This window comes from Centrocercus urophasianus, unplaced genomic scaffold (genome assembly GCF_019232065.1).
Source record: "Centrocercus urophasianus isolate 14NV4802_14NV808 unplaced genomic scaffold, USGS_Curo_1.0 seq_18, whole genome shotgun sequence".
NCBI classification, from domain to species: Eukaryota; Metazoa; Chordata; class Aves; order Galliformes; family Phasianidae; genus Centrocercus; species Centrocercus urophasianus.
Genome location: NW_024884733.1, coordinates 6335856 through 6362009, shown reverse-complemented (window position 1 = coordinate 6362009; position 26154 = coordinate 6335856). Strand labels below are relative to the sequence as shown.

The following is a 26154-nucleotide window of genomic DNA, read 5'->3' as shown; positions in this document are numbered from 1 at the left end:
AGATGGCTGGCTGCATGCTACTCACCAAAGCCTTCAATATCCAGCTACTCCTTTGGCCTCAACATGCATCACCTCAGGTTCATGTGTTTGGCTCCAGACCCTAACTGAACTTCCTTCTGAAACTTTCCCATGGGTCTCTCCCAGTGCAGAGCACAAACAGAAGATCTTTCCTTTGCTTAAGCCAACTTTCAGGATCATGTGAGCACAGATATTGCCCTGGCTTTGTTATGGGGCTGATTTTCACATACTTATATGATTTTTGGAGCATCCTAACCTTGCAGCTAAAGAACACTCAAGATACACACACATCACGGACTGCTCCGCTCCCTGATCTGATAGTTTCTGCTGGCTCTTCGCATGCTGCAACCATGCCCCCAGGCTCCCTGCCAGCATTTCCAGCATTGCTGCTCCCACAGGTCACATGCACTGCACATCCTAGCCAAACCCCATCAGTGTTAGTAAAACTAATTTCCACCGACCCTGGTTATGGACGTCGTTCTTACTATCGATCTCCGCTGCTTCTTGGGCTTCCCCAGCTCGTACTCATCATCATCCAAATCCTGAACAGAAAGAAGATTCCTTTGTTACCTTTGTGGTTTGGGGACACGCGATCACCTAAGTCCTAACAACATTCTCTCTATTAGCCTGCTGCTCTGTCTTGCAGACTGTCAGCATTTGCTTCATTTTTCAGCAGTTACGATGGCAGAGGGAAATGGAATTGAACTACGCCAGCAGAGAGCTGGGAACACCAGCTCAGAGGAGCAAAACAGCCCAAATTCTAGAAAGAAAAGGATTCTCTCAGCCCCACATCTCAGTGGGTGCCTCTTAGTACCCTCCAAAACACAGAAGGCAAGTGATGCCAGAGTCTGAAGGCAAGTAAGACCCAAACTCAGAAGCATCTCACTCCTGCACAGGGAGTTCCCTGTCAGGATCCATTTTGCAAGAGATACTAAAGGCTAAAATCTGACTCACATTCCATCAGCCCTTAAGTTATAGCTAGGGGCCTTGCCAGGCTCTTTGAACCCAATCAGCATTACAGAAATAATCAACTGCTGCGTTAGCACAATTGAGCAGACAAACTCAATATTTTAGTGTTTAAAGGGGACTCAAGACAACACGTAAGGGGATAAATCACAGCATGGTGAAAGAAATGGGTTGCTGTGCATCTCCATTCTCCTCCTGCCACTGCAGCTCAACATTTGGTGACAGTCTCACACTGTCACAGCTTACCTAAGGAAACAGACTTATCATTTCAAGCAGAAGCTGAGAATACATGCTCTACAGAAGCTCTCACAGGAAGAAGCCGTGCCCTAAACAGTACCTGGCCCTGCACGGCATCGTCACTGGCCTCCTGCTCAGAAGAGAAGCTCTCGTACTCCTCCTCAGAATAGTTATCTGAAAGGAAAGAAGGGAGAGATCCCATGAAACTCCTTTAATGCGAAGAGAAAATCTCATTTGAAGAGCAGAGAAAACCAACTAACAGTCACAAACCAAGAAAGGAGGTACATAAGGAAATGCTTGCTTCTTTATCTTTTATCTGTGTTAGAACCAATGAGATGGGAACATCCTGGAGATGAGGAACAAGGAGAAACACATCTAGTAAGAAGGATAGACCAACACACAGATAAGACTCCTTAGAATACCACTCCCTTTTTTCTGGAAAGAATCACCTGGCAGACAACAGCAAGAAAGTAGTTTTTCCCACAAGGGAAGGAATTTTTCCCCCTTAGAGAGCCTAACTATCTTCAGAAGACACGCCAGGAGAGTCTAAATTCTATTGACATGACACTTGAGATGACCTGCCTGGCGTCAGGCAGCAACACACATGTACCTGAATGCACTGCCTTCAACAGGTCACTCTGCTGGCAGTGAGCAGAAGGCTGCTGCTACAGAGAAGGTGGAAGACTGTCTCGAACAGAAACACAAGTACTTTCCTACATCCTGAGCAACACTGGGATTTACTTTCATTAAACCAGATCATATTCCATTTAAAAATATGACAGCTCTGTAGGTATTACGTAAGTTAACGTGTATTATAGAACAAGGAAGGAAAAAAAGTTAGGATAGCAATAGCAACTTAAATGTACATGTCCTGAATATGACACTGTTATCCATATGAGGAGCTACAGGTTCTCAACACACCCACCAGTAATGCTGGAAGAGCACAGACCTCACTTGCTGCATGATTTAAGCCTTGTGTGAACCTCTGACAACCCCTAACACTGGCAGCCACGCTCCTTGCTTACACAGCAACAGGTTGCTACAAGTTGGTTTTCTCTGCGATTACCAGCTAAAGATAGAGGCATAGTACAAGCCTCATTCTTCCCAGGAAGCATCTAAGCTCAGGTGGAATTTAACTCCAGTTAGTTCAGGATGGCATTAGTCCCCAGAGCGTGCAGTTGTACTTCACCTGTAGACTTGATTTTCTGGCTGGCCTGCATACTGCTGTCTTCATGGTCAATTGGCTGACTTGACAAGGAGAAGATCCAGATTTCTGCTACCTTTACTGCAGCTTCTTTGATGTTGCTGAAAAGGCTCAGTACCTGGCCACCTTCTGTGGGGTGCTGCATGACCTGGGACAGAAATCACGCACAACAAATCTGCATTTAAATGCATTTAAACTTGCACCGTCTGTATTCTACAAGAGTTATTTATGTTAACAGAGTTACTTCAGATTGTCAAATAGAGAAGACAGACAACACCCTGCAACTGCAGGTGCCACATGCAGGCAACACACAATGCTAGCTGAAATTTTAGTTGGCTGCTAATGCAAGTGATGGAAGGAAAGGAGAAATTTTCTGAGCTTAACAGTTGACTAGGTCACCCATGAAACATAAAACTTGAATACATCATTACTATGTATTTGCTCTCACAGAATAATACTGATTTGAATCATCAAGTTATCAACCTTCAGAACCTTCAAAGTTGAGGAACTTAAAAGCCAAAAAAAAAAAACCACCAAAATTATCAGTGAGATACGCAGCAAAGTGCTTCCTAAAGCAAAAATTCCTGCTCCACAATCTTGGAGGAGATGGCCATACTGGGCTAATTAAGTGGTGACTCACAAAATGCAAGACATGGTGGATGCAGACACATCTCAGTGTGGGTTTCTCACTGCAGCCATCTTCCCTTTGACGCCCACAGCTCTCAGAGCTCTCCTCAGAACCCAAGACTCAGGTTCTTCTCTCGTCCCACCAGACACAGCAGTTGCTTCCCCATCCCCACTTGTCTGCACTTCAGCTTCCTACCGCACACCAGGCTTTAAAATGACCTGAGCTGATGAGGAACACACACCCTGTCAGGTTCATGTTTTCACCAACTTTTCATTGCTTTGTTTTCTTTCAACTCCTATAATAACTTTGCACGTGTCAGTGCTGGGCAGGGGTCATTCAACTATAAACTGCAAAGGGAGGGAGGCTTCTAAAAGGATACAGCATTTGTTTACCCAAAGTCTTCAATTTCAGAAATATTCCAGATGAGCTGGAAAGTAACTGTTTCCCAGCAAAGCAAACCTTTGGAAATGCATGACCTTCTAAACTCAGTCAGCTGACATTACAAAAAAAAAGACATAAGAAAAACCACACACAGCAGCAAATGCCCAACACTCAGAAGTTCACCAATGGATCTAATTAATGGGCCCACACATTTTCTGCCTCTCAGCAACAGTCAATTTCTAGCTCTTAAACTAAATGTGGTACAGGAAAAATGTTGCCTATCAGACTATAAATCAGAATTTGGACAGTTCAGATGGGGAGATCTACATTTAATGCAAGTCTAAAGAAGCTGAACTTACACAACAGAAGCATTCTTTATAATAAATTATTTAACACTGTAATAACTCACCACAGCATAACATTAATTTACAGGTGGAAACAATGAAAGTATTTATTGGCAGACTGCAGTCTGATGAAACACGTTGCTGCTGCACTGAACCTGGAAGGCCTGTCCAAGTGGCCTTAACAGCCTTGTTTCCACAAATATGAAACATTTAAGACAAATGTGTTAGCTCAGCTCAACCAAACGTAGTAATACAAAAGAAAATGCATTAGCATTGAAATACATGCAGAAGTGTTCTGAATGCAAAGGGGATTTGAGCTGCATTTGGGTGAGTTGATGTGGACCTCCTAGCTCAAAACAAAAACAAGATATACTCCACAAACCTTGTAAGCTAATAAGCCTCAAGAATCCTTTAGCCTTCAATATGCTATCCAGAAAATGTGCAATATTAGTACTCAGTACTAAGATCTGTTTAAAATATTGTTCTGTGAATACTAATTAGCATTAAGACAGTTGCATGAAATCCATCCAGGTACTTCTCAATAAGGAAAGTAATAACACTGGATTTAAAGTGATGGGGAATCCCGCTCCTGTAAGTACGGACCGTGCCAAACAGTGCTCACCTCAGCCATGTTGATAGACCCCACAGCCAGAGTCTTGTAGCCTAGAATGGTTCGGTTCTTGTATCGCTTCCGCCGCTGCAGCATGATCTGAAGCTTGTTGCCTTCTCTCTTCAAGAAGTGAGGGTACTGGGGTTGAAAACAGAAAGCAAAAGTTCATTATGTGCCTTGATTTTATCTCCCAAGATGTCTGGTTCACAGGTAAGCTCCATTCCTACACTGAACTAACCCTTAACATGCAACCCTACATTCATTATCAAGGAAGCAATCATTTCTGACTCTCATTTTAAAAACACAGCCTTTGTAAAGCTCTGCCGCAGAACCCAAGTGCCACACAAGGGGATTAGTGGGCATGGGGAGAGCCCAGGTAACCCCATACCCTTGCCTTTACAGTCCCAGGACAGGAGGCAGCTCAGGCCTGTGAGTGACCACAGAGCGTGAGGCACTGTGATCCCCACCAGGCACTGACAAAACAATCCTGGCTGTTTGGAAGGGCTGAGCCCAAGTCCAGTCCCAAAGAGATGAGCATCCTCCAAGAGATGGGCTGCAGAAAGGAGAACCTCACTGCAGAGACCCTAGTTGCATACTGGATATTCTTAAGTGAAGGATGCTTCATCTCGCCTTTTTTTTTTTTTTTAGCTCCTCTCCCCACTTTGGGAAATTGTGAGAGTAACTTCCTGCCTCTTAAAAAACTTGATAAATACAACTGCTGAGTGCCACCAGAAACCTGGAGATGTTAATTTGCAGTCCAGAGCAGGCCTGACTGCTGCGCAGAGAGCCAGGAGCAGTGGCCGTGCAAACAAGCAGAATACCAATTAACTGATTGCTCTGCAAGGATGGGATCGACTGCCTTGCATGAGGCAGCAGCCCTGTGGAAGGGAGGAACAGCAGTCCACGTAACTAAAAGATCACCTTAAAACGCATTTGCATCCAAACACAAATTGAGTGCGACTTCACAGATCTGCAACACTGAAGTTACTGAGGACTGGAGCTGCCAGCTGGGATTTTCAGAAGGCAAGAGGCACCTTGTGCATTCAAACCTCCCATCCTCCTGCAGCTGAGACCCTATCAAGTGTTGGGAAGGCAGTAGGGAAGAGGGATTCCTTGCTCTCAGCTGGAGGCGTTGGGGTCCTCTGAGGCTGCTTAAGCATGAACCCCGCAAGCTGAATTCTAAAGTCATTCTGCGTCCCAGGCCAGTTTGATCTCCATGTCTACAGTTTTCTGGAATTCAACTAGATGGATCAAGTCCACACACACAAATTTCTGTTTTTCAAAGGTGTGTGAAGAATCTCTGATAAAGATTCACAGAAATATTAAAAAATAAAAACAAACTAAATAGAGATCCAGAGACATTCATGCCACTCAGTTAAAGGCAACATCCTCTGGAACACCCCAGCCACTCTCACTGCACAGCTATTTTTAATTCCTGCCATCACTTGTCAGATCTACAAGAATGGTTTCAACAAAAACTTGTTAGTAACTGCCACTCCATAACCCAGTATTTGAAAACAAGACACAGGAAGCCCCAAGCACTGCAAGCACCTCCAAGGACAAGAAGAGGGGACCGTCATACACACCAGGGAACTTCAATTGATCCTGAGAAACTTGCAGAGGGTCAGGAAGAGCATCCATTCCAGCAGTCAGGATGACAGGAGCTTACCTGCCAGAAAGGCTTCTGCTGGTCTCAGCCTAGCTAGCTAGGTGAATCAGATTCAGATGCACCATAGCTCTAGTCTTACCCCACCTGCATAACAGAGCATTGCCCACATGGACAGCCTGCACAGTGTGCATGCATGCAGAGCGAAGCACACAGGGCAAAGAGTGACAGCACAATATGGAGATACTGGCTGCTGCTGCAAGACACTGAGGCTTTCTCATGCTGAGACATCCACATGCTTTTACTCCGTAGTCCATCACCACTCTTAAAATATCCCAGGCACTAAATTCAGACTGTACCTGGCTCAGACTATACTTAGCTAAGAAGCTTCCAGCCATCGTCCAATTAAGAAATAATAAAAGCTGTCATAAAAATCCTGCTGTGCCATTTCAGGAAGGCTTCCCAGACCTCACTGCATCCAAGAGCACTAATCCTGCAGCAGAGAGATCAGCAGCACATCTCTGCACTAAGCTTGCTCATCTCACAAACACTGTTCTGAAGGCTTACAGCGTCACGGACATCATTATCCCCTGTTCTGGCTCAGTTCCCAGCCCCTCCTGGGGAAACCAACTTAAAAACAATGCTGTGTGTCCTGCTGCAATATTGCTCTGAGTTGCTGGGAAAAAAAACACAAACACACACACACACAAAAAAAAACCACATTCCAAAACAAAATCTGCAGAAACATTTGCTGACACAGGATGGGCAGAGATCTGGCTCATCCTAAGGCTCTGCTCCCGGTCGCTGGAAAGCTGCAGTCTTTAAGAATCACACATACTTACTCCTGGCACGTGGATTTCTCATTCCTCCTCACAAAGGAGGGTATGCAGTGCTGCAGTTAACCCAGTTTGCAAGCTGCATCAGGACAGAACCAGAAACGCCAGCCATCTGTGTACCTTCCCATGCAGTCCCAGGGTTATCATCTGTCTGCAGTGAAATCTCACCTACCTTGCCTACCCAGGGCTCAGAGTAACAGCCAGTCTGTCCTGCATCACCACTGCAGTCCTTATCAGATCAAACTCCAGATGGCAACATCTAACCCTCAGCTCCAAAATACATTTAACCTCAACAAGAATGCTTCCGAGTGTCTGCTCCATGCATGCAGGACTTTCTCTTGGGCTCACAGCAACCCAGCCTCTATTTCCCACATTTCCCTGCTCAAGAGGCAGTACTAGGGCACGATGCTCCGAGGAGAGCAGCCAACACAATACAGAAGGATCCTCAGTGCAGACCCACAGAGCACCTCTGCTCACACAAGTGTCCTGGTGCCCCGTCCCACTCACCTGCAGCGAGAAGGTCAGCGCAAGCTCTGTCTCCACGTGTCCACTCGGCGGCAACACGATCTCATGAGACCGCAGGATGCGCTTGGAGCCCTGCACAGAAGCAAAGTCCACGTGGTAAATTGCCCAGCCAGCCACTTTCTTGCCATCCAGCCCAAACGGCTCAGCCGTAGAACTGCAGAGCTCCAACTATAGGCCTTACTCTCCCTGATATTACCCACAGCTGCCTTTGTGCTGCCTCTCCCCAGGGAAGGGATAAGGCAGCAGGTTCTGCAGGAGGGGCTGTCAGAGAGCTGGGCTGCAGGCAGTGCTGGAAAGATTATGGCCTTGGATAGTGGGAAGGAAGACTGGACTGAAATGGAAGTAGCCCTGGATTGGCATCCCAACTCTATTTAAACAAAACTGGGAAATGCTTTCAGAGACTACCACAGAGAAAGTGAATGGATGGATCTGACCTTGCACTTGTGCAACATATTAATGAGACGAAAAGGGAGATATTTGACTAATAAAGATTTGGGCATATTTACTGTCCCTAACTGCAACAAAGCAGCTTTTGTTCTGCCAAACCCCAGCATTCAAAAGCTATGAGTCAGCCCCCACCCCTCAAGCTGAAGTCTCATTTCATGACTGCAGCCAATAGGTAGCAGGCTCCGCATCTCCTGGGTTCACAGGCTGCAGTGTCACACACACATCTCTGGCATTAGCCTTGGTGGACTGATTTTTCTCTTTGTACACACACCCCTCCTGGAGAAAAGTGGAGATTTTAGTCTATTTCAGGAATATTTCAGAGAAAACTAGCAGGAAAGCACAATAAACCTCTGCCTAGCAAATGCTTCTGTACTGTTCAGATAGTGGTAAGTTTCAGAGGTCTCTGGCTCAATATTCTGCTGAGGTTGCAGCTCTGGCTTTGTCCAGACGGGCTGATCTCCCAGAGGCACAAAACTGTAGCTCTCAAAAAAAAAGAAAAAACGGCATCTGGGAAACCAGAGACAGACAGGGACTAAACACCTCCCAACTGCATCTAAAGTAAAACTGCAAATGTCTACTGCACAGCCCCAAATAATATCCCAAAATGAGGGAAGAAGAAGAGGAGAGGCTGAGACTGGGTTACATCCCTTCCTCCTCACAAAACCAGAACGCTGTGATTTGCAGGTGCCCCCAGTACATCAAACAGCAGAGCAGGTTGAAAACTGGAGGGTCCCTCCCAGCAAAAGCAGCACGTGTGCAAGTTAAGCACAGCTGGCCTTGCCACCGGCAATAGCAGCATTTGTTCCACGCTGCAAATCTCCTAACAGTAGCAATCTTGCTTTACTTGTTACGCAACTCAAAATCTAATGAAAGCCCAAATATAGCAGCTTTAAAAAGACTGCAGCAGATAAACAGAGCAACAGCCTGGGAAATACTGTTGACAAGTCTTTGAACATCAGGAGGGATGCAGACAGACATGGGAAATGCAGGTAGGATGCTCTCATTAGGTCTAAATTCAGTCATTCTTTCTGGAAGGGCTGCAGTGCTGACACCTCTCTTGCAATTTCTCATACACAGCCAGCAAGTCATTTGACAGAGACCATATACTTGAAGATCCAATATCACCAGCTGCAAACAATAGCTGTGTCAGAAACCTGAGTGCTGGCAAATTAAGTAGCCTTAAAAGAGCTTGTCAGCATCATAATAACCTGCAAGCCACGAAGGAAGGCTTCAAATCTGCCTGCCTCTGAGACAGTCACAGTGCTACTGCCCTACCATTAAATAGCACATCATGAGATATGAGCAATGATCGAACTGCAGTGCCAGGGACACCCAAGGTGAAGCTATGGGCACCCTCTGGGACAGCAGTTATTGCAGCTGCTGTGACCTCAAGGCCAACTGAAAGGACAGATGAAAGCAAAAACAATGGGCAAGGATGCAAGCTGCAGCATGGGACTTGGCAGATAAGCACCCCAAACTTTTCCAGTTACAGAGGGCAAGTGCTTTTGCTTTCCAGTTCTTCGGGATCTGCCCCACTACAGAAGGGACTGCAGAATAATTTCTCAGGTCTCACTGTGTTACTTACTGTAGCAGGACAGATCACAACACATATTTAGAACAGACAAGAAAGTCCCAGTTTTTAAAACTCCCTTCAGGCTTTTTGGGCTTCCATGTCTGGAGCAGCACATTCAACCTTTTCACCCAGAGAACGTGTTAAACTCCTAGCAGTAACCTGGATGGGAAGAAGCTTTGTTCTAGTAAAAGCTACTGGATTTTGCAGCCCAAGCCTGGCACACTCTGTCTGTAGATCACTCACTGAGAAGCCTCGGGCCCTGACAGTGATGCACACGCTAACCTGTACAAACATATGGAGAGCTTTCAGCCCTGATCAGCAATATCTGACAGCCTGGGAACCCACAGCTGTGCATCTTCAGAATTCAGCTGTGTGAAACTATTCCCTATCTTTCTGCTCCCTGCTGTGGATCTGTGAATCCCTCCAACACAGAGGGACACAATTTTGCTGCAGCTGGACTGCTCAGAGATGAGAGATGTTGGCTAAATGCTCAGCTGCATGTTCTTGGTCCACAAAGCCTTCATGATTTCACCTTCCAAGTTAGATTTTAACACAAACAGATCTCTGCAGGAATTTGCCTGCCCCTTTTTTGAAAAGCAGCTGCTTTTCAGCATAGTTAATGGTACTTGTCTACTTCCAGGTCCGCCAGGCTTTTAACCAGTAAGTACTTCAGCATTTCCAGTGGTGGGAGCACTCGAGCTAAACTGACGCAATGACACACTGTGGAACTTACTCACTACCTGCTGAACACCTACCTCCAGGAAGCATGACCTCTATGTAGAAACCTAATTAAGCAGCACAAACCCATGTTGCAAAGTAGGTTATTTACCTAGGATGAGAGCTGTATCTTATGGAAACAAACTGAAATGTACAGGCATCTGATAAATCAACTGACAAGTACCTGGCTACAAACACGGGTTGGACTTCTGACAGCAGAGCTGTCCATTGGAAGAAGGCCCAGCCTTCAGAGCCTCCCCAGCCCAGGTCCAAATGACCAAGATGTTCTGCCCCAGCAAGAGCTGCAGCATGCTAAACACAAGCTTAGATTTGGTGACTGCTCAGGAAGATCAGGTGACAGCATATGATATGAAATGAGCATCTTTACCAACATATAAAGCTTATGCTGAGTCCTTAGTGAACAATATTCTTCACTAACTACAATGAAATTTGGTAGGAACACAGGAGAAGGATCACAAGAGACTCTCCACATGCACAGAACATCACGATATAAGTGTGGGAAGTGGCCCATAGCCATGATAGACCTCACACGGAGGCACCTGCCAGCATTGTTAACTCAAGTACCACATTCGATTCTTAGAGCTGACAGCAATTACCTGCATTTTGACAGCAATGACCACAGAAATAAGCTCCTTATCCAATTCCTTTAAGACTACCAGTTTCTTTAGTGTCAAGCTGCACAACCTGCAAACAGGAACAGAAGAGAAACAGTTATAATCATTGTCTGAAAAAGGAAAAGCTCTGAACAGCTTCCACACAACAGCATCTCTGTTTGAGGTAGAACAGACTCCAGTCAGGAGCCACACAGACACGGACATAAAGACAGCAGGAATACCAGAGGCTTCCCCAGCTCTTCAGGCTGGATTTCTCCACACACCCCCAAACAGGAGGAGGCAGCCTGTGGGTCCGTCTCACGGCCTGGTGCAGACCCATGGCCACATGGGAGAGCCTCCCAGCACAGACCTCGCAGACCGCAGCCTGGGAACGCTTGTTCTGATTCAGCCCAAGGAGCTGTAGGGTCAGAGCAATTAAATTCCAGCAATGTAAAAGCAGTGGGTCAGGCTAATTTTAAATTTCTCTGCAAAGCTTTACTAGCCTGTTGGCTCTTTCAGTTTCAGGTTCTGGGTTCCCAAAAATCTCACTCCCACCTCCTCTTGCGGATCCTACTCATCCCCAAACAAAAGCGCTAGCAAGAGGTTCAGACCTCTCTAGTGGGAAAGGAAAAGAAACAAAAGAAAAAGGAGAGGACTTGCATAGTGCTCTGCAGCCCTGGCATGCACATGCCACACATACGCAGCTAACTCGCATTCTTCACCCTGGCAATGCTGCATTGTTCCAGTTAACAATGTTTGCACTTCTGCCTTCCAGCACAGAGCGCTTGGGAGGGGAGAGCATTTGGAATAGGTGCAGGCCCAGCTCTGAGCTAATGGGGCTACGATACTGGCACTGTCACAGTTTCACAGGAATTACCAACAGCTGGTTTAAACACAGGTGTGTGCCTCGAAAACAAACTTGGGAGAGGGATAAACCTGAGGAAAGCTGCAGCCAGAGAAAGCTGCATGGGAGGCTCTGGAGACAGACATCAACCATGATGCAGATGCTGACCAGGAGCAGGCTCTGCTTCATGTCTGGGGTCTGAAGGAAGGAGGCTGTGATGCCATTTGTTGTCTTTGTGAGGCCATAGCTGAAGGACAATTGCCCCAGGCTTGCCAAAAGCCAAAGAGCTGTGGGCAGTCAGGTGGTGTGAGCAGAGGTAGCACAAGGCACTGGCATTGTCCGCCTGGCAGGAAGGGAACAAAGGCCCTCTCTGTGTGTCCAGGCTGGAGGATGGAAAAGGTACACGAGGGAACAATGGCGTTCTCAGCACACCCAGCAGAGCACAAGGAGGGCGTTCTGCCATTCCTCCAATTCATCATTTATGAGCTTTGATCCAGCCCCACGGATTGCTTGCTGCTCAGAAAGAGGAAAAAAAAAAATTATAAGCCTTCTTTACAGCAATCAGAAAAACAAAAGCTGTTGGAAAAGACACGGGGACGCATCTGCTTTCTTTATCCCATTGTTGGACTGCTGGTTCTAAAAGGCACTTCACACAAACAACAATGAAATGTTTATACTCTCCTTCAGGAGAAAAAAAAAACATAAAACAAGCAGAGTTTAAATCTCACCAAAACACTTTCACCCTTAACATGCTTAGAGTTTCAGCTCTTCAGTCTAAATACAAATCAAAGCAATATTAAGAATACGTGACAGAAAGGGGCCACAGACAGTCACAAGCATCTTCCAAGCGAGGTGGTGTGCCCACAGCAGCAGTGCAGCCATGCCTGCCCTATGTGCCCTCCTATGCCTCTGTGGCTGGGATTGATGCAGGGGGACCTGAAACAATCTTATAAAACAGGATGAAGTTACATTTGGAAGTTTCCCCCATATACGCAATCTCAGTGAATGCAGGGGGAATAAAGAAATACATACAGACATACGATGGGAATTGAGGAAGTCTCAGATCTGAAGTTGAAAGAGCCTGAAGTATTTTAAGTGGTCTATAAAAAGTCTGGAACCGCATGACAGCAAGGGTAGGCAAACACTTTTGTTGTGTGTTTATTTCAGCATTGATCTATGGTTGCACACAGGGAGCTCAGCTAGCAAAAGCACCAAGCTAGCTGAAACTAGCTGCAGAAAGAGCAAAGGAAATGTGAGATTTCCACCTCACTTTGGAGGTCCATAGCAGACCTCCCCACTCAGCACAAGCTGCGATGCAGAGGGACTCACGTTCCCTTGGTCACACACCATAGAGAGGCACAGGCTGCTCCCTCCTGATCCCCTTCCTCAAGTTAACACATGACATCTAAATACATCCTACGACAATAAAACCCAGTTTTAAAGAGGAAACCTTGGCTGGACCCAAGGGCTCCAATGTGCCCTGCTGAGGCCAGCTGTGCTGTGTGGCTCCACCACATGCTCCTCACCTGGGCAGAAGCTGTGGGCACAGAACACATTTCACTAACAACAATCCTAGCTCAAACAGGCTCAGAGCAGCCACACGAGGTGCTCAATTCTTTATTCATTGGATGCTCTGGTTTTGCATCCCTTGGAGTAGAAAGATCAGGAAAATAAATCCCCTCCAAGAAAGACTCACTGAATTAAATGTTTGTCCCTCCACAGGGAGCACAATAATTGCACTGAGACCGTGTTCACACAGAGACAGCCAAATCAACAGGAAAGAAGAATTAAAAATTAAAGACCTATATTTTAATTAAGCCCAATGGAAGTCAAGAATAATAACAGAAGCAGGGGCTCCAAGTGCAAGACAGGAGCAGGAAGGCTTCAGCTCACGAAGCAGATGTCCTTGCACTGGCTGAAGTCTGCAAGATACTGTTCCTAGAGGCAATGTTTCATTCCAGGAGCACTTTCCTCTGAGTTCTGTAAGCATGTGCCAGATGAGAGATGCAAGCAAGGAACCTGTGCACCAGGCAGTTCCACTGCACCCAAAGCTACTTCAGTGGTAGAGACAGCAAGCAGCCTCCTACCCCTCAACACTGAGTGTTCTGCACTTAAGCCGACACTTACACTCAAGACAGTCCCAAAATAAACCGTGAGCCACTTGGAGGAGAAGTGAAGAGAGACACTGCCCACTCACATACCTCCCAGACAGAGCCTTTCTGCACATGGCTACAGGGCAGCTGTGTGGGGCAGGCTGAAGAGAGGAGCCCTGCACAGCATTTTTCTAATGCAGCTGTCTAAGCAAGGGATGAACACGTGCAGAGCACACGCATAGTTTCAGACACCTGTTTTGCATGTGCCCAGGTGAAGAAGCACTCTCCTGTCCAGCTACTGTGCTCACATGCTTCATACTGCCTAGGAGAATTATTCCAGGCAGAAAAGCTGTTCTCAACGTTACAGATGTGCCAGAGTAGGGCCACTGGGGGTTATCAATGGTAGAAAACACAGGAAGAGTGGTTCTTCACTCTCCAAAGCTTATGAGCCAACTCCATCAAACGTTTCCACCTTGATCCACTCTCAGCCTGCTTCCAACCAGGAGTAAATTAAATGAGACAAATCAAATGCCAACTCCTTTCATGCCAGAAACACAACTTGAGCAACTAGCAGAGATGCAACACTGCCCTGCACTAGTCTCAGCCTGCTTCTCCTTCATTCACAGTTACCACTAAGCTAAATGGAATCTTGAGTCAGCTGTTTTGGCTACAGGTGCATTCAGGTAAGCTGTAAGCCAGGAAACAACTGCAGGGCCAGTATTTCCACTGTTCTTTAGGATCTTGAAATCTGCTTCCCAGCATTAACACAGAGAATTAAGCTCTTAAAATTCTAGAGACGAAGATCCATAGAAGAGCTGCAGCAAGCAGATCTTGTTCTAACAGGTAAGAGGATGGCAGCTTAATTTATGCAACAGGCTGCCCCTAGGACCTCACAAGGACACAAACACGCAGCAAGATGCTGCCCTGTTACTGCCAAAACACTGTGCTACTCACTGCACATATTTTGCAGTGTACTTCCCATCCACACGGGTGGGATATCTGCATGTTTGTCACCAACCACATGCCTCCACCTGCACACTCAGAACACCGCCACTGAGAAACTGATGCATTCTCTCCCTTTCTGAAGTTCTTCACGCATCTGGTGACCTCAGCCAGAATCTTAGTTCCTCCACAATGGTCTCTTCATGCTTTGTGTTGATGGTTTCAAATCCCTGACTTAAAGGAAAAATCATGAAGAAGAGATCAGGTCTGTTCCTCAGACAAGCAATGGTATACAAAGGAGTCCATCTAAACCACTTGTGTGTTTACACCACACTGCCTGCACATCCAGGCTCACAGCTAGTCTGTGCACCTCTCTCGATGTGCCTCCTTCAAATCCAGCATCCAGAGCACCAGGAACGCGTGGCATCCTGACAGCACACTAACTGTGAATGAAGGATCCCACGGTGCTGGTGGATTGAGTTTAATCCACATTCTAAAAGTTCTGAGGGAATAGAATGGTGTCATTTAACTTAAAAAAGCTGAAGTAAGCTAACAGAGAAAACATGACTGATGATCAAGACTGCTTTGACAGACCAACAGGACTACATTTCCAACAACACAGATGACACAAACATTTCATATTTGCTGTACTAATTTTGTAGTAGCTGGAGCAACCAAAGGCACCAATGCCAGATTCCCACTGAGCACATGATGAGAGTGGTCAAAGCTGCACACGGGGAGGGCAGCCTTTGGGATATGGGCTGGTGGAGCGTTTTCTGTACCTAGGGCTTCAGTTCTCAGCCAGCCAGCAACAAAAGGAAGACATGTAACACTGTAACACAATGGAAAGTTCAGCAACCATAGCCTAGCAGTAAAGTCCCAGGTTGCTTACCTTCCAAAGGCCTCAGGCACACAGGGATCTCCAGCAAGATATCCTCACCTCCACTGCCAGCCCTTTAATGAGGTCTGGAAAGGGGTGGATCCTGGCTCCACTCCTTCCATCACTCAGGTGCACAGCGCACACCTGAGCTCCCCTGGGTTGGCCCTGCCTTCCCACCAGGTGCTCAATCACTGCTTCAAGCTGTAACTTAGCATTTCTGCTACCAGGCACAACGCACAGTGAGGCAGCCAGGCAGAAGGCAACTCCCCACCATACACGTTAAAACCAGAGCAGAAAATTATGCCCAAACAATGAGCAAAATTGATTCTGGGGGGAGGAATGAAAAATGCCAACAATTGGGAAGAGGATGAAAGGAGACACGAGCTGCAACAGACCCAGCAGTTCTCCCCTCCTCAGCATGCCCTCCTCCCACCGCCTGCCTCTTGCTGCCCTCCTGTCCCAGCAGCTGCACGTGGTACACAACATGTGCACTGGGAATTGGCTGCACTAGGAATACCATAAAAACAATCTCCCTGCCTGCCCTGAGCCCTCCGGGGCTGGCAGGATCTGCATACAGCAGCCAGCACGTGAGGAGGGCCCCAGGAGCCTGCTGCAGCGCGAGGAGCAGCACATGAGTCCTGCACATACGCCAGCACCCTCCCCGCTGTCAGCACACAGTGAGCTCCTTGCAGGAGCAGCTAGCTCGGACAGGCATGAGCGGTGGCATGGAAGGGCTGCACAAAAAGCCTCGTGCACACGTTTGCACCAACATGTGCTTCGCCTGGATTGTCACCCTTTCTTTCCCCCATCCTCTCTGCCTGCACCATACCCACGAACTCTGAGCACAGCATCCCCCAGAGCAGCAGCAGGCTGGGAGCCGTGACATCTCCACAGCAACAGGCCCCTTTCACAGCACTCCAGCTTCCTCCTTACCCCACTGCAGCACAGCTGGTGGCAGATCAGCCGTGTCACCAAGAGCTCTGTTCCCCATACAGCCCAGTGCTTGCCCTGCAGGCTCCCCTGCCCATCCAGCTCTGTAGGGTCATGCCAAATTACTTACTGCTCAGCCACTTCCAAATCACAAGCAGGAGCCATGCACAGCCAGAGCCGAGATCCCCACAGCACACAGGTCCTAACACCAGAACCTGTCTGAAAGACCCACCTTACATCACAGTGGACAAACAGACAGTATGAACACCACTGTCAGCCTTTTAAAGGAGTTTTACCTTTTAAAGCTCACTGACCAATACGAGCCCACAGCAGCACAGCCAGGGCAGCTGGCCCGTTCCTAACAGCACTGTCACTCTGCCTGAAAGCAGCCACATTGAGTGCCAGATGAAAAGGGTTGTCTTTGCTAAGCTTGCAATATGGCCTGAAATAAGTAAGATGGGAGAATCACACAGGCATAATTCAGAGCTCAAATGGATGCTTCCTTTTTTAGTGAGAACTCAAAATGTCCTCTAAGGGTGAAAACAGAGCGGCCAACAGCAATGAGAAACATTTGTGAATGCTGATGGCACGTTTGGTATCAGCCAGCAGAGCAATCAAATATGCAAAGCATGCCGCTGCTGGGCTTGTTTGCGGACCAGAACACTCCACAGATCCCAGCACTGCTCTGACCACATGGAGCCTGCGTTCTGGCCTCCTTCCAGGTCAGGCACGTGCACCCAGCCACCCCCATGCCCCCATTGGGACAATGCTCCATGCTGTTCCTCTGCATGCCCCACATTTAATGCCAGCTCCTTCCTCTGCTGACTATGGAGGTGAAGGAGAACACAGTCACAGAGATAACAAAATTAATCACCTAAGTTAGAATCAAATTTTTTGAGCAATTCTCATCATGCCTCAAAGCATGAGACTGTTTAGCATTTATTTAGATCTGAATGCTGCCAGTTTTCACAGGGCAACAACACACAGCTGACAAAGCAGGCTCCATCAGCGCTAAATATAATTCACAAAGAACTCTAGATCCTGCCACTAAAGCTGGAGAACTCTGTTCAGCATTAAACACACTGCAAATTCTGGTTAGAATCCCTCAAACTGCAACAAAACAACATGGGTAAAGCTATTAAAATGTGCTACCCCTCAGAGATCAGTGCTCAAGGAGGAGGGGACGGGGGCACACTGAGATGAGATGTATGCTATGAGCAGTGAAAGGGCTGAAAGGGCTGAACCTACAGAAGTGTTCAGTTCTCCTGTAAGAACAGTAATGTCTCCTGTTGCCTTTGGTTGAAAATGCACTGCACTCAAGCATCCCTGCATTTCTTCCATCAGATATTCTGGGAAGCTCTCACTTGTTTGCACACTGTCTGCTGAGGAGATAAGCTGGGAAGCAGACCACAAAAGAAGGGGACCTGGTGAGATTTTGAAAGCCAAACAGCTATCCACAAAGGCTGACTGAATGGCTGAAGCAGAACTGCCATCGTTGCTGCAAGGGAAGGAGCTTCTGCCGCAACCAACAGTGGTGTCTGAACTCCTAAACCCAGCTGAACCAGCTTGGAAAGGATTCTGGAGCACAGCGACCAGCCTGCTGCTGCTGAGCACAGCACAGCTCTGCACACACCTTGGTTTGCAGAACACTTCTGCTCAGCTCCCATTGGAGGCAGCTCCCCGAAGGGAACCGCCAGGTGATCTCAAAATGTCTCTCAACACCGCTTTGAAAACATCTTTTTCCCTTCAGCCTTTCTCTTCACATCTAAATATACTGTGCGCTCTACTTTGAGGTATTAGGGAAAAAAAAAAAAAAAAAAAAAGCACTTGTTTTGGAAATAACAAGATTTTCTGTTTGTTTCTTCTTCTGCTTACCCCGTTCTGAAAGCTGGCATCACCTTTCTGTTTACTGGGGAGAGAAGGAAGCACAGTTTTTACGAGAGGAGCCCAGAAGACCCCCAATGCCAAGTGCTTGCAGCAGAGCGCAGAATGCAGCCATGTGCTGCAGAAGACACATTTACATTTGCTTCATATTCTGATGCTCTTCAGCAGCTGTTGGAAGTTGAATCAACAAGCAGAGATTCCATATTATTCAGAGACTACATTTCTTCAGCATTATTGCTGGTGATATTTCATTCCTGAGAGCATTAAGAGGCCGGCAAAGCAAACCAAATGAGTTTGCTCATTCAGTTTGTCAAAATACTTATTAAAGCACCAGAGCAATGTGTGAGTGAGGAACGCAGCACACTGGGAGGGATGCTGGCCTGCCCTGCAGAACCACGCGTGGCATGGGCATGTGGAGGGCAACGAGGCGGATGCAAGCAGCCCTCTCTCAGCAGGCAGTAATGTGCTCACTGCTGGGGAGCTGAACTCAGAGCCTGGCCAACATTACAATAGAGCCACTGCATCTGTGAGGAGGAGCGCCCCACAGGAACACTCACTGAGCCCAAAGCCCAGAGCCAGACCAGACTCAGTGCCTTGACAGTGTTCTCTTCTCATGCCTTTGCCTTGTGCAGCCAGCTAAGGCTGTACCTGTGACACTAAGAACAAAGAACGGGTATCAGCATCATTTAAACTGCCTGTGGATGAGCTGAGGAGCATCCTGAAAGCTGAGCAAGATTGCTTCTGTCACAGAAAATGTTCAGAGCCATCAGCAGGGATAGGACAGAGACCAGCTGTCAGGTACCATGACATTATTTCAACCATCAGGATGGGACGTATCCTTATTTTTTATATTTACTTGGCTCACAGGTTTGCATCAACTTCTGATTTTTACCACACATATCAAACTCTGCACTGGGAGTTATGGCTAGTCACACAGGACATGTATTTTTGTACATTATGTGTTTCTGACCACTGAGACTCCCACAAATAGCCTCCAATAGACAAGCAGGAAAATGACCTACTAACACCACATTTCCCAGAGCTGTTACACGTCCCCCATCTGGCATATTGAGCTGAGATTTAAAAGGATAATGCAAAAAGTTCTCTGTTAAGGTACCAGTAAAACATTAAATCAGCTTCTCTGTGCTTATCCATTACAAGGCAATAAAAACATGATATCCCTCATGCTCCTTCCCTCTGGAGCCTGTGTATTTACACTGCAGCCACAACGGGAAGGCCTACTGCTACCTTTCCACGTCTTACAAACAGTGGAATAATGCCTCCCAGCTAAAGTTTCTGCACACAGTTTGCAAGAAGTCCCCCAGAGCAGGGTTTGGCATGATAGGTGGCGCTAAGGGAGTCAAATCACGTCTCTGAAGAAATCATATTTCCCTATCAGGACAAGAAAAGGGTTTGGGGGGCTCTGGCAAGGACTCTGGGCTGCCAGAGAGCCAGTGTGGAGTTGCTGCTGCACTGCAGGTGTTATAAAAGCTAAAGACAGAGCCTGAGTTCATTGCTGCCCTGTCTACAAGACATGCACTGGGGAGACGGGATGGACTGCTGAAGTTTCCTGAGACTGGAGAATCGTTCACACTACGCTGCACCAAATTTTGCCTTTAAATCAGAACAGGCTTTCCGTGATGTCCTGGATAACAACAATGGCAATAAACCTATTTCATCTTACCTACAAACACATGCTGACTCTGTGTTGCTGCGATTCGGTCACCCTCCAAAATCCCAGCAGCACGAGGGCACATCAACTGCAACAAAACACACTGTGCCTGCAGCCTCCAGGTGCTGGGCTTTGTTGTGCACCATGAAGGCTACAAAATCACAAATGCATCTCTTTGGATGCTCCAAATTGGAAAGGGAGCTGCAAAGTCCTTCCATTCAGTGGGGAAGGCAGGGGATGTTACCTGAACAAGTCTCTGATCAGTGCACCAGAGAGCTGTGGCACATGAGACCGAATATTCCTGATCCTTCTAACATCAATAAACCCTTTATCTGCAGAGTCCTTTATTGTACCCCAGCTTTTATATACAACACTGGAAGAGCTAAGGAAAACTCCACCACGTACCCTGGTGTCAGGGACACAGTTAACATCTCTCCTCACTGAGACTCTTCCCTGCTCCAGATATTTCCTCTCTGCACTCTAAACTCACAAGTAGTCAAAACGTTCTCAGAGCTTCATAAAAATCCAAGCCAAGCGTTTTCAACAAAATCCTCTTTGCTACCACACTCTGATTGCTCGACTCCTGGAACAGGAGCAGTTCTGAGAGATGCCTTCACCATGAAGTGTCATTAAACAAACGTTTGCAGCTGTGCACATTTCACTTCAGTCAGACGATTGTGAATTACACCTCAGTGTGTCCTTGTAGAAAGGAGGTGGGCTGTCAGGGGGACGGGAAGGGGGAGAGAAAAAGAAAGGAATTTCTACTGAACAAAAGAGCTCCAAGGAAGCGATACAACTTTGCTGGAAGCTATTCCCAACCCACTCAACATTTTTGACTGTATGCAGACATACCAGAACTCCAACAAGGGGCATTTTTTCCAGCTCAAATGTGAACCATCAGCAAATCTGGCCACCACCAGAGAGAAATATGACAACCCAGTGGAATGAGAGAAAAGCACACTGAAATCATCCTATGGTTGTCCTAAATCAAGAGCTTGCTCCAAGAAAAGAAAGTAGCAGACTCGTACAAACACATGCTCAGCGCCCTGCACGCTACTACTCACAGCTAAGCAAAGCAGGACTCCTGCACAGTTGCTTGCTTTGCTGACTGAGCAGTCATTTACTCTCTGCTTAAAAGTACACAAGACAAAGAGGCACCTTTTCCCTGCTTGCCAGAAGCCCTATGAAGGGCTTTACCAGCATTCACCCAGAGGGTTTCCAGTGAACCATCCCCCAGCAAAGCACACACTGGTTCTGCTGGGAAGCCAAGCACTGCGCAATCCCTTCACAGCCTGAAACCACAGCAAGGGCCTGTGGCCATGCTGAGAGGCCAGGAGAGAAGTCAGCACCACAGGAACACAGAAGACAGCACGTGCCTGGGGCACAGGCAAAGTGAGATGTGGGCAAACATGCTCACAGCCCTGCTCTGGATCATAGCCTGTTGCACCTGGATGCAGCAGGTGTTGGTATCCACAGATCCTCTTGAATGCTGGCACCACACACCAGCAGAAACACTGGGAGAACCAGGCTACTCTGATCTGCACGAAGGCAATGCTGCTAAGCAGACACAAATATCCAAACCCAAAGCAGAAGCATTATCTAGAACTCTGTGCTATCAGCATCTGTGCAGGGCACTAGAAAGAGCTGAGTAGTAGGCACCAAACACATGGCTTATCCACAGAGTTATCACAGATTTTTCTTAAGCACAACCAGCAGGACCTAACTACTACATGTCAGAAAAACATCAGCTTACTGACCAAATGTCAAACTGAGCAAATCCACCTCCAAAAGCCCTCTCCTGACACAGCTCCACTCACTTGTTTGAACTAAGCAGGCTTCTTGCCCTCAAGCACATCTCCATGGGCCAAAGGTAAAAACCACTGCAGTTTTGCCTCAGGGAGCAGATTTTCACCTAGGCTGCCAAAGGACACATGTTGGGAGGAAAATATCCTCTGATCAGCTTTGGTATCCGCAGCCAACTGGCTCAGCGGGGCCAAGCATAAGCAGACAGAACTTATCCGAGTGTCTGGAGGTGCTCAAAGTCTATTTGTGAAGCAAGGACAAAGCCGACTTGAGTGTTCATCTCACTGAAGCAAAATAAGGCAGATTCCTGGCAGAGAGAGGATACAGATCCTGCCAGCCTGAAAGAAATCGGAGCACCTTAAATTCTGGCACACTCTCAGGAACAGCTTAAGGAAGAGGTGGAAGAGCAAATAAAAGGGAGTTCAGCCCCTAGCAAGCCACTGGCAACATGAAATATATATGATCCAGTTCTTGCAGTTCTCAGCTTTCCTTGCAAATCCTTCATTTTAAGGCAGTGGGTGCAACTCGATAGGGAAAGAAGCATATCATCTTTCTGGGAGCTAGAAAGGAGGCAGATATATTTTCACTAAAGGGGACATTTTTGGAACAATCCTTTTTGACAGCAAAAGCTGCCCATCTGAGAGGATGGCTGCAAGACTGCCCGCCCCTAGAAAATCAGAGCTATGGAGCTGTAGATTTTAAAGCTATGGACTGTAAATCAGCACGAGGATGGGAGCATAGAAAGGGCTTGGGGAGAAGAACAGGGCAGATGTGCAAGAAATTGGTGATAAATGATGCTTTAACAACAGCATTCTTTTATGAAGGAAGCTCTTCCTGCTGTACTTACTCTGCTGAGGCTCAGCAAAGATTCACATTGGGAAGGACGACACACAGGACCAGCAACTCCTTGCACAACTAGAACTCTCAAACCTCTATAAAATCTAATCAGTAACACAGAGCGTGGCACAGGGGGAACAGCTGTGGGACGCAGTTCGGTGGGGCCATTCCAGCCTGCAGACTGAAGAGGACTTAATAAGGTCTTTTTCAGCCACATTTTCTATGTTCATAATTTCACTCCACCCCCAAGAGGTCATGCAGATGAAAACATCAATTTAAGTAATGCCAGATGGGGACAAAAAAAGTTGAGAGCTAAATCTTTGCTTATTATAAAACTACTCTCCTTTCTTGTAGAAGCACAGAACACAGTCACTAGCTGGATATTTTGTACATAAGCAGGAAACATCTCTAGGCCGTTTATATTGTAAAGACATTAAGGTCATGTGCTTTTGGCCAAGTATTCCAATACCACGTGGCACATCAATGAAAAAAAAAAACAAAACAACCAAGCCTGATTTTGAAGCTGTGCCAGGACACCAATCTCCCCCAGGAACCCAAAATAATTCTTATTAAATGTGCTCATCAACTCAATTATAGATTTACTGGGTAAAGTTTAAAGATTAATTGTGTTTATACTTTTATTCTCAGTTTGGGCAGAACTCAATAGCACTTAATTTACCTTCAGCGAGCCACAAGTATCAGCAAAGCAAACAGCACTGAAATGTGTGAGTTCACTGTACTACTGAAGCAGACTGCTGAGGCAAAGGAAAGCTTCAGCAACGAACGAACCATTTGCCAGAACACACACAGGTCACTCACATAAAATCCACGGTGAAACTAGGATTGTATAGCTATGAAGACCACTGGGAAACTGTTACAGGTGCAGCTCTGCAAGTCACGCTCTTACTATAAAGTCATTAGCAATGACAGACCCGGTGCAACGATGCTGAGCTCTGAACAATGCAAGCTGCATCTGAACGTGTCCCATTAGAATCCAGGAGCACATGTTGGAATTTGCATAAGAATCGGTGTGGAAGATTCAGTTACCTCCCAGACAATCTCCAGTGGCTCTGGTTACACTGTCAATTATTCAAGTTCCGAAGTGCCTGGCTGACAATCTCCTCGCCGGCAGCCTTGATCACAAATCCCTCTTCCCACCAGGGAGCTTCCCTCCATGTGAGACAGAGGGGCACAGCCCCAGAGAAGGGAACACCAGCCCAGCCCCACTGTGCAGCCCTGATGGCAGCCGAACCACTGCACACTTCCTGCACACACAGCTCTGCGCCCTGCTGGCAAAGAGCACTTCTGGAGCTTTGCTGAAGCAGGCAGAGCACTGGTTGATGCTCTGTGCCTTGCACACAGACTGACCCGTTGCAGGTGGAGGAGGAAGAGAGCAGGGAGTCCCAGAACAGGCTGCGATTGCTGTGCTGGGAACGGCAGCATCCCTGTCCCCGTTACGAACTACCGGGTTCATCCAGGTGAGGTTGCAGTGAAATCAGGGCACACGTGACGAGGCAAAATTAAGACTGCACATGGATCTGATGAGCTGGAAAAGTCTGCAGGACAACCATGAGATTAGAGCTGTGCCACAGACACTCATTTTCAGAACAGCCCCCCCAGAGGCAGTCTAACTGAGTGCCGGCACGGCCTCCAGCTGAAGCGTGCTCTCCCTGAAGAAACTCAAGACTGAGCGACCTCAAACGCTCTTGCTATATTTGTAAAGCCCGTGATGAGACGTCCTCCAACAGCCCTGCGACTTCCATGGGCTTAGGAGAGATGGAGCACATCTTGCCAAGGTTCCCACCAGAATGGGGTTAAGAATTTCACTGCCAGCGCTGCACCTTAGAAGACGTGAGAATCAACCTCTCCAGTGCAAAAACGGAGCTCTTCTTTTGAGAAGGAATGATACAATTCCAGACCAAATGCATCCAAACACATGCCATGCCTCCAACAGAACCTCCAGCTGGTACGACCTTATCATTCTCATCTCTTTGGCTCCAGGATATGGTGTAAAGAAGCTTCATGGGCAGCAAATTCTACAGTAGAAAGAAGGCTGTGCTGCACTTCACCTGTCCCTCAGAAGCTGCCAAGACAGCCTGCTGGTACGCTGGCTGCATGGTATAGGGAAACATCCTCAGCCATCCTCACTGTGGAACTGCACCCCCACACACGCTAATCAGACCACACTGCTGCACAAATGGCAGACCTGTCCACTTTGCTGCACGTTCCCACTTCTCATCTACACCACCCACGAGCCTTTCTTTTTTGTTGTGTTAGGCTGAGGCAGATGGGCTGAGCACCGCAAGTGCATTTTCAGTCCAGAAGCAGCAGCACGCCTGTGCAGCCTCCTTCATGGTACAGCCTGGCGAGCAGCTGCACAACAGGGAATCGCACTGGCACAACCCCCACAAGAGCCGCTCCACAACAAGGCACTGCCAAGCCCTGATCTCACTGTGGAGCACCCAGAGGACCGATGTGTTCCGAAGGTGCAGGCACAGCACGAGCAACGTGCCCCAGCGCTTGCAGCTGTTCCCTCACACCCAGGGCTGCTGCGTGCTCTGAGGCTCGCTGGTCACAGCAGCGTGTCACCACCTTGTCACAACATCACGGTCACAGCAGCAGGCCGTGTAGTTGGGGCCTTCGGAGTGTGCAGGAGCCAGGCACACGAGGAAGGCTTGCACAGGCCTTGCATGGCTATCTTCTGCCGGTTCTCAGAAGCTGGGTGGATCTGCATTAACTGTGCCCCCCGGGCAGAGATTGTCCTCTCAGCAGAAAGGGGATACAGACTTATATAGACTATATATAGATAAGGCTTCCTAAGAATCTCTCGACGGGGCTTCTTCTGTGCTCTATATCTAGATCTGGCCTCATGCCTGTCGGGAAATACATAGACACGTGTATGTGCAAACTACTACGCCGTGCAGCCATTAATGGGAGCCCTGCATTGAAAGAAACCCCTGAAACACAGACCAGAACCACAGAACGGACTCTGTGGTTATCTTATATCTCCATTTCCAGCCCTCTATGTGTTTCCCTGCAGAAATCTCAAGTCTCTCTCCTGCTCACCGCATTTACTTCCCAGCAGCCACAAGAACCTCCCAGCCCTCACGCTACAGCAATTTTGTCCAAAAATAAAGAGTGGGGATCACCAAGTGACCAACCCACCTGTCCGGCACTACCGCCACGCTGCTGCAAGAGACACGGTGAGCAGATAGAAAGCTCTCAGCGTCCTGGTGCTGTCCCCTGCCCAAATGGCACATGCTGTCCCTGGGGGCATTTCCCAGCACACTGAAAGCCAAACAGCTCTCCAAAACAGCATGGAGGCTGTGGGTGAGGAGCACACTGCCACAACATCAAAGCTGATTTTGTATGCTAATCTGCCTGCTTACAGGAGAACAAATGCTATTTTTCTTGACAACCCTTCTGAACTAAGATCTGAGCAGCTATGCAGATTTCAAACTCTTTTGAAATAGCAGCAAACCAAACACTCTGCTTTCAGCACTAAAACATCCAAGAACAACCACCCTGCAGTTCAGCCAGTAGCTTCCAAGAGATGCTCAGCC

The 26154-nt window shown here is 47.5% G+C and overlaps 1 protein-coding gene across 3 annotated transcripts in view; it reads right to left on the bottom strand.

Annotated features, from left to right (window-relative positions):
* The window catches only part of PACS2 (phosphofurin acidic cluster sorting protein 2), a 66924-nt gene that overhangs the window by 34813 nt on the left and 5957 nt on the right, over positions 1-26154 (bottom strand). For all 3 annotated transcript variants that reach the window (XM_042819065.1, XM_042819067.1, XM_042819066.1), the window contains exons 2-7: positions 10710-10797; positions 7338-7427; positions 4401-4526; positions 2411-2573; positions 1322-1395; positions 480-560 (exon numbers count right to left, since the gene is read on the bottom strand). In XM_042819065.1, coding sequence (XP_042674999.1) covers positions 480-560; positions 1322-1395; positions 2411-2573; positions 4401-4526; positions 7338-7427; positions 10710-10797 — 622 coding nt within the window. The remainder of the gene's footprint in view (positions 1-479; positions 561-1321; positions 1396-2410; positions 2574-4400; positions 4527-7337; positions 7428-10709; positions 10798-26154) is intronic.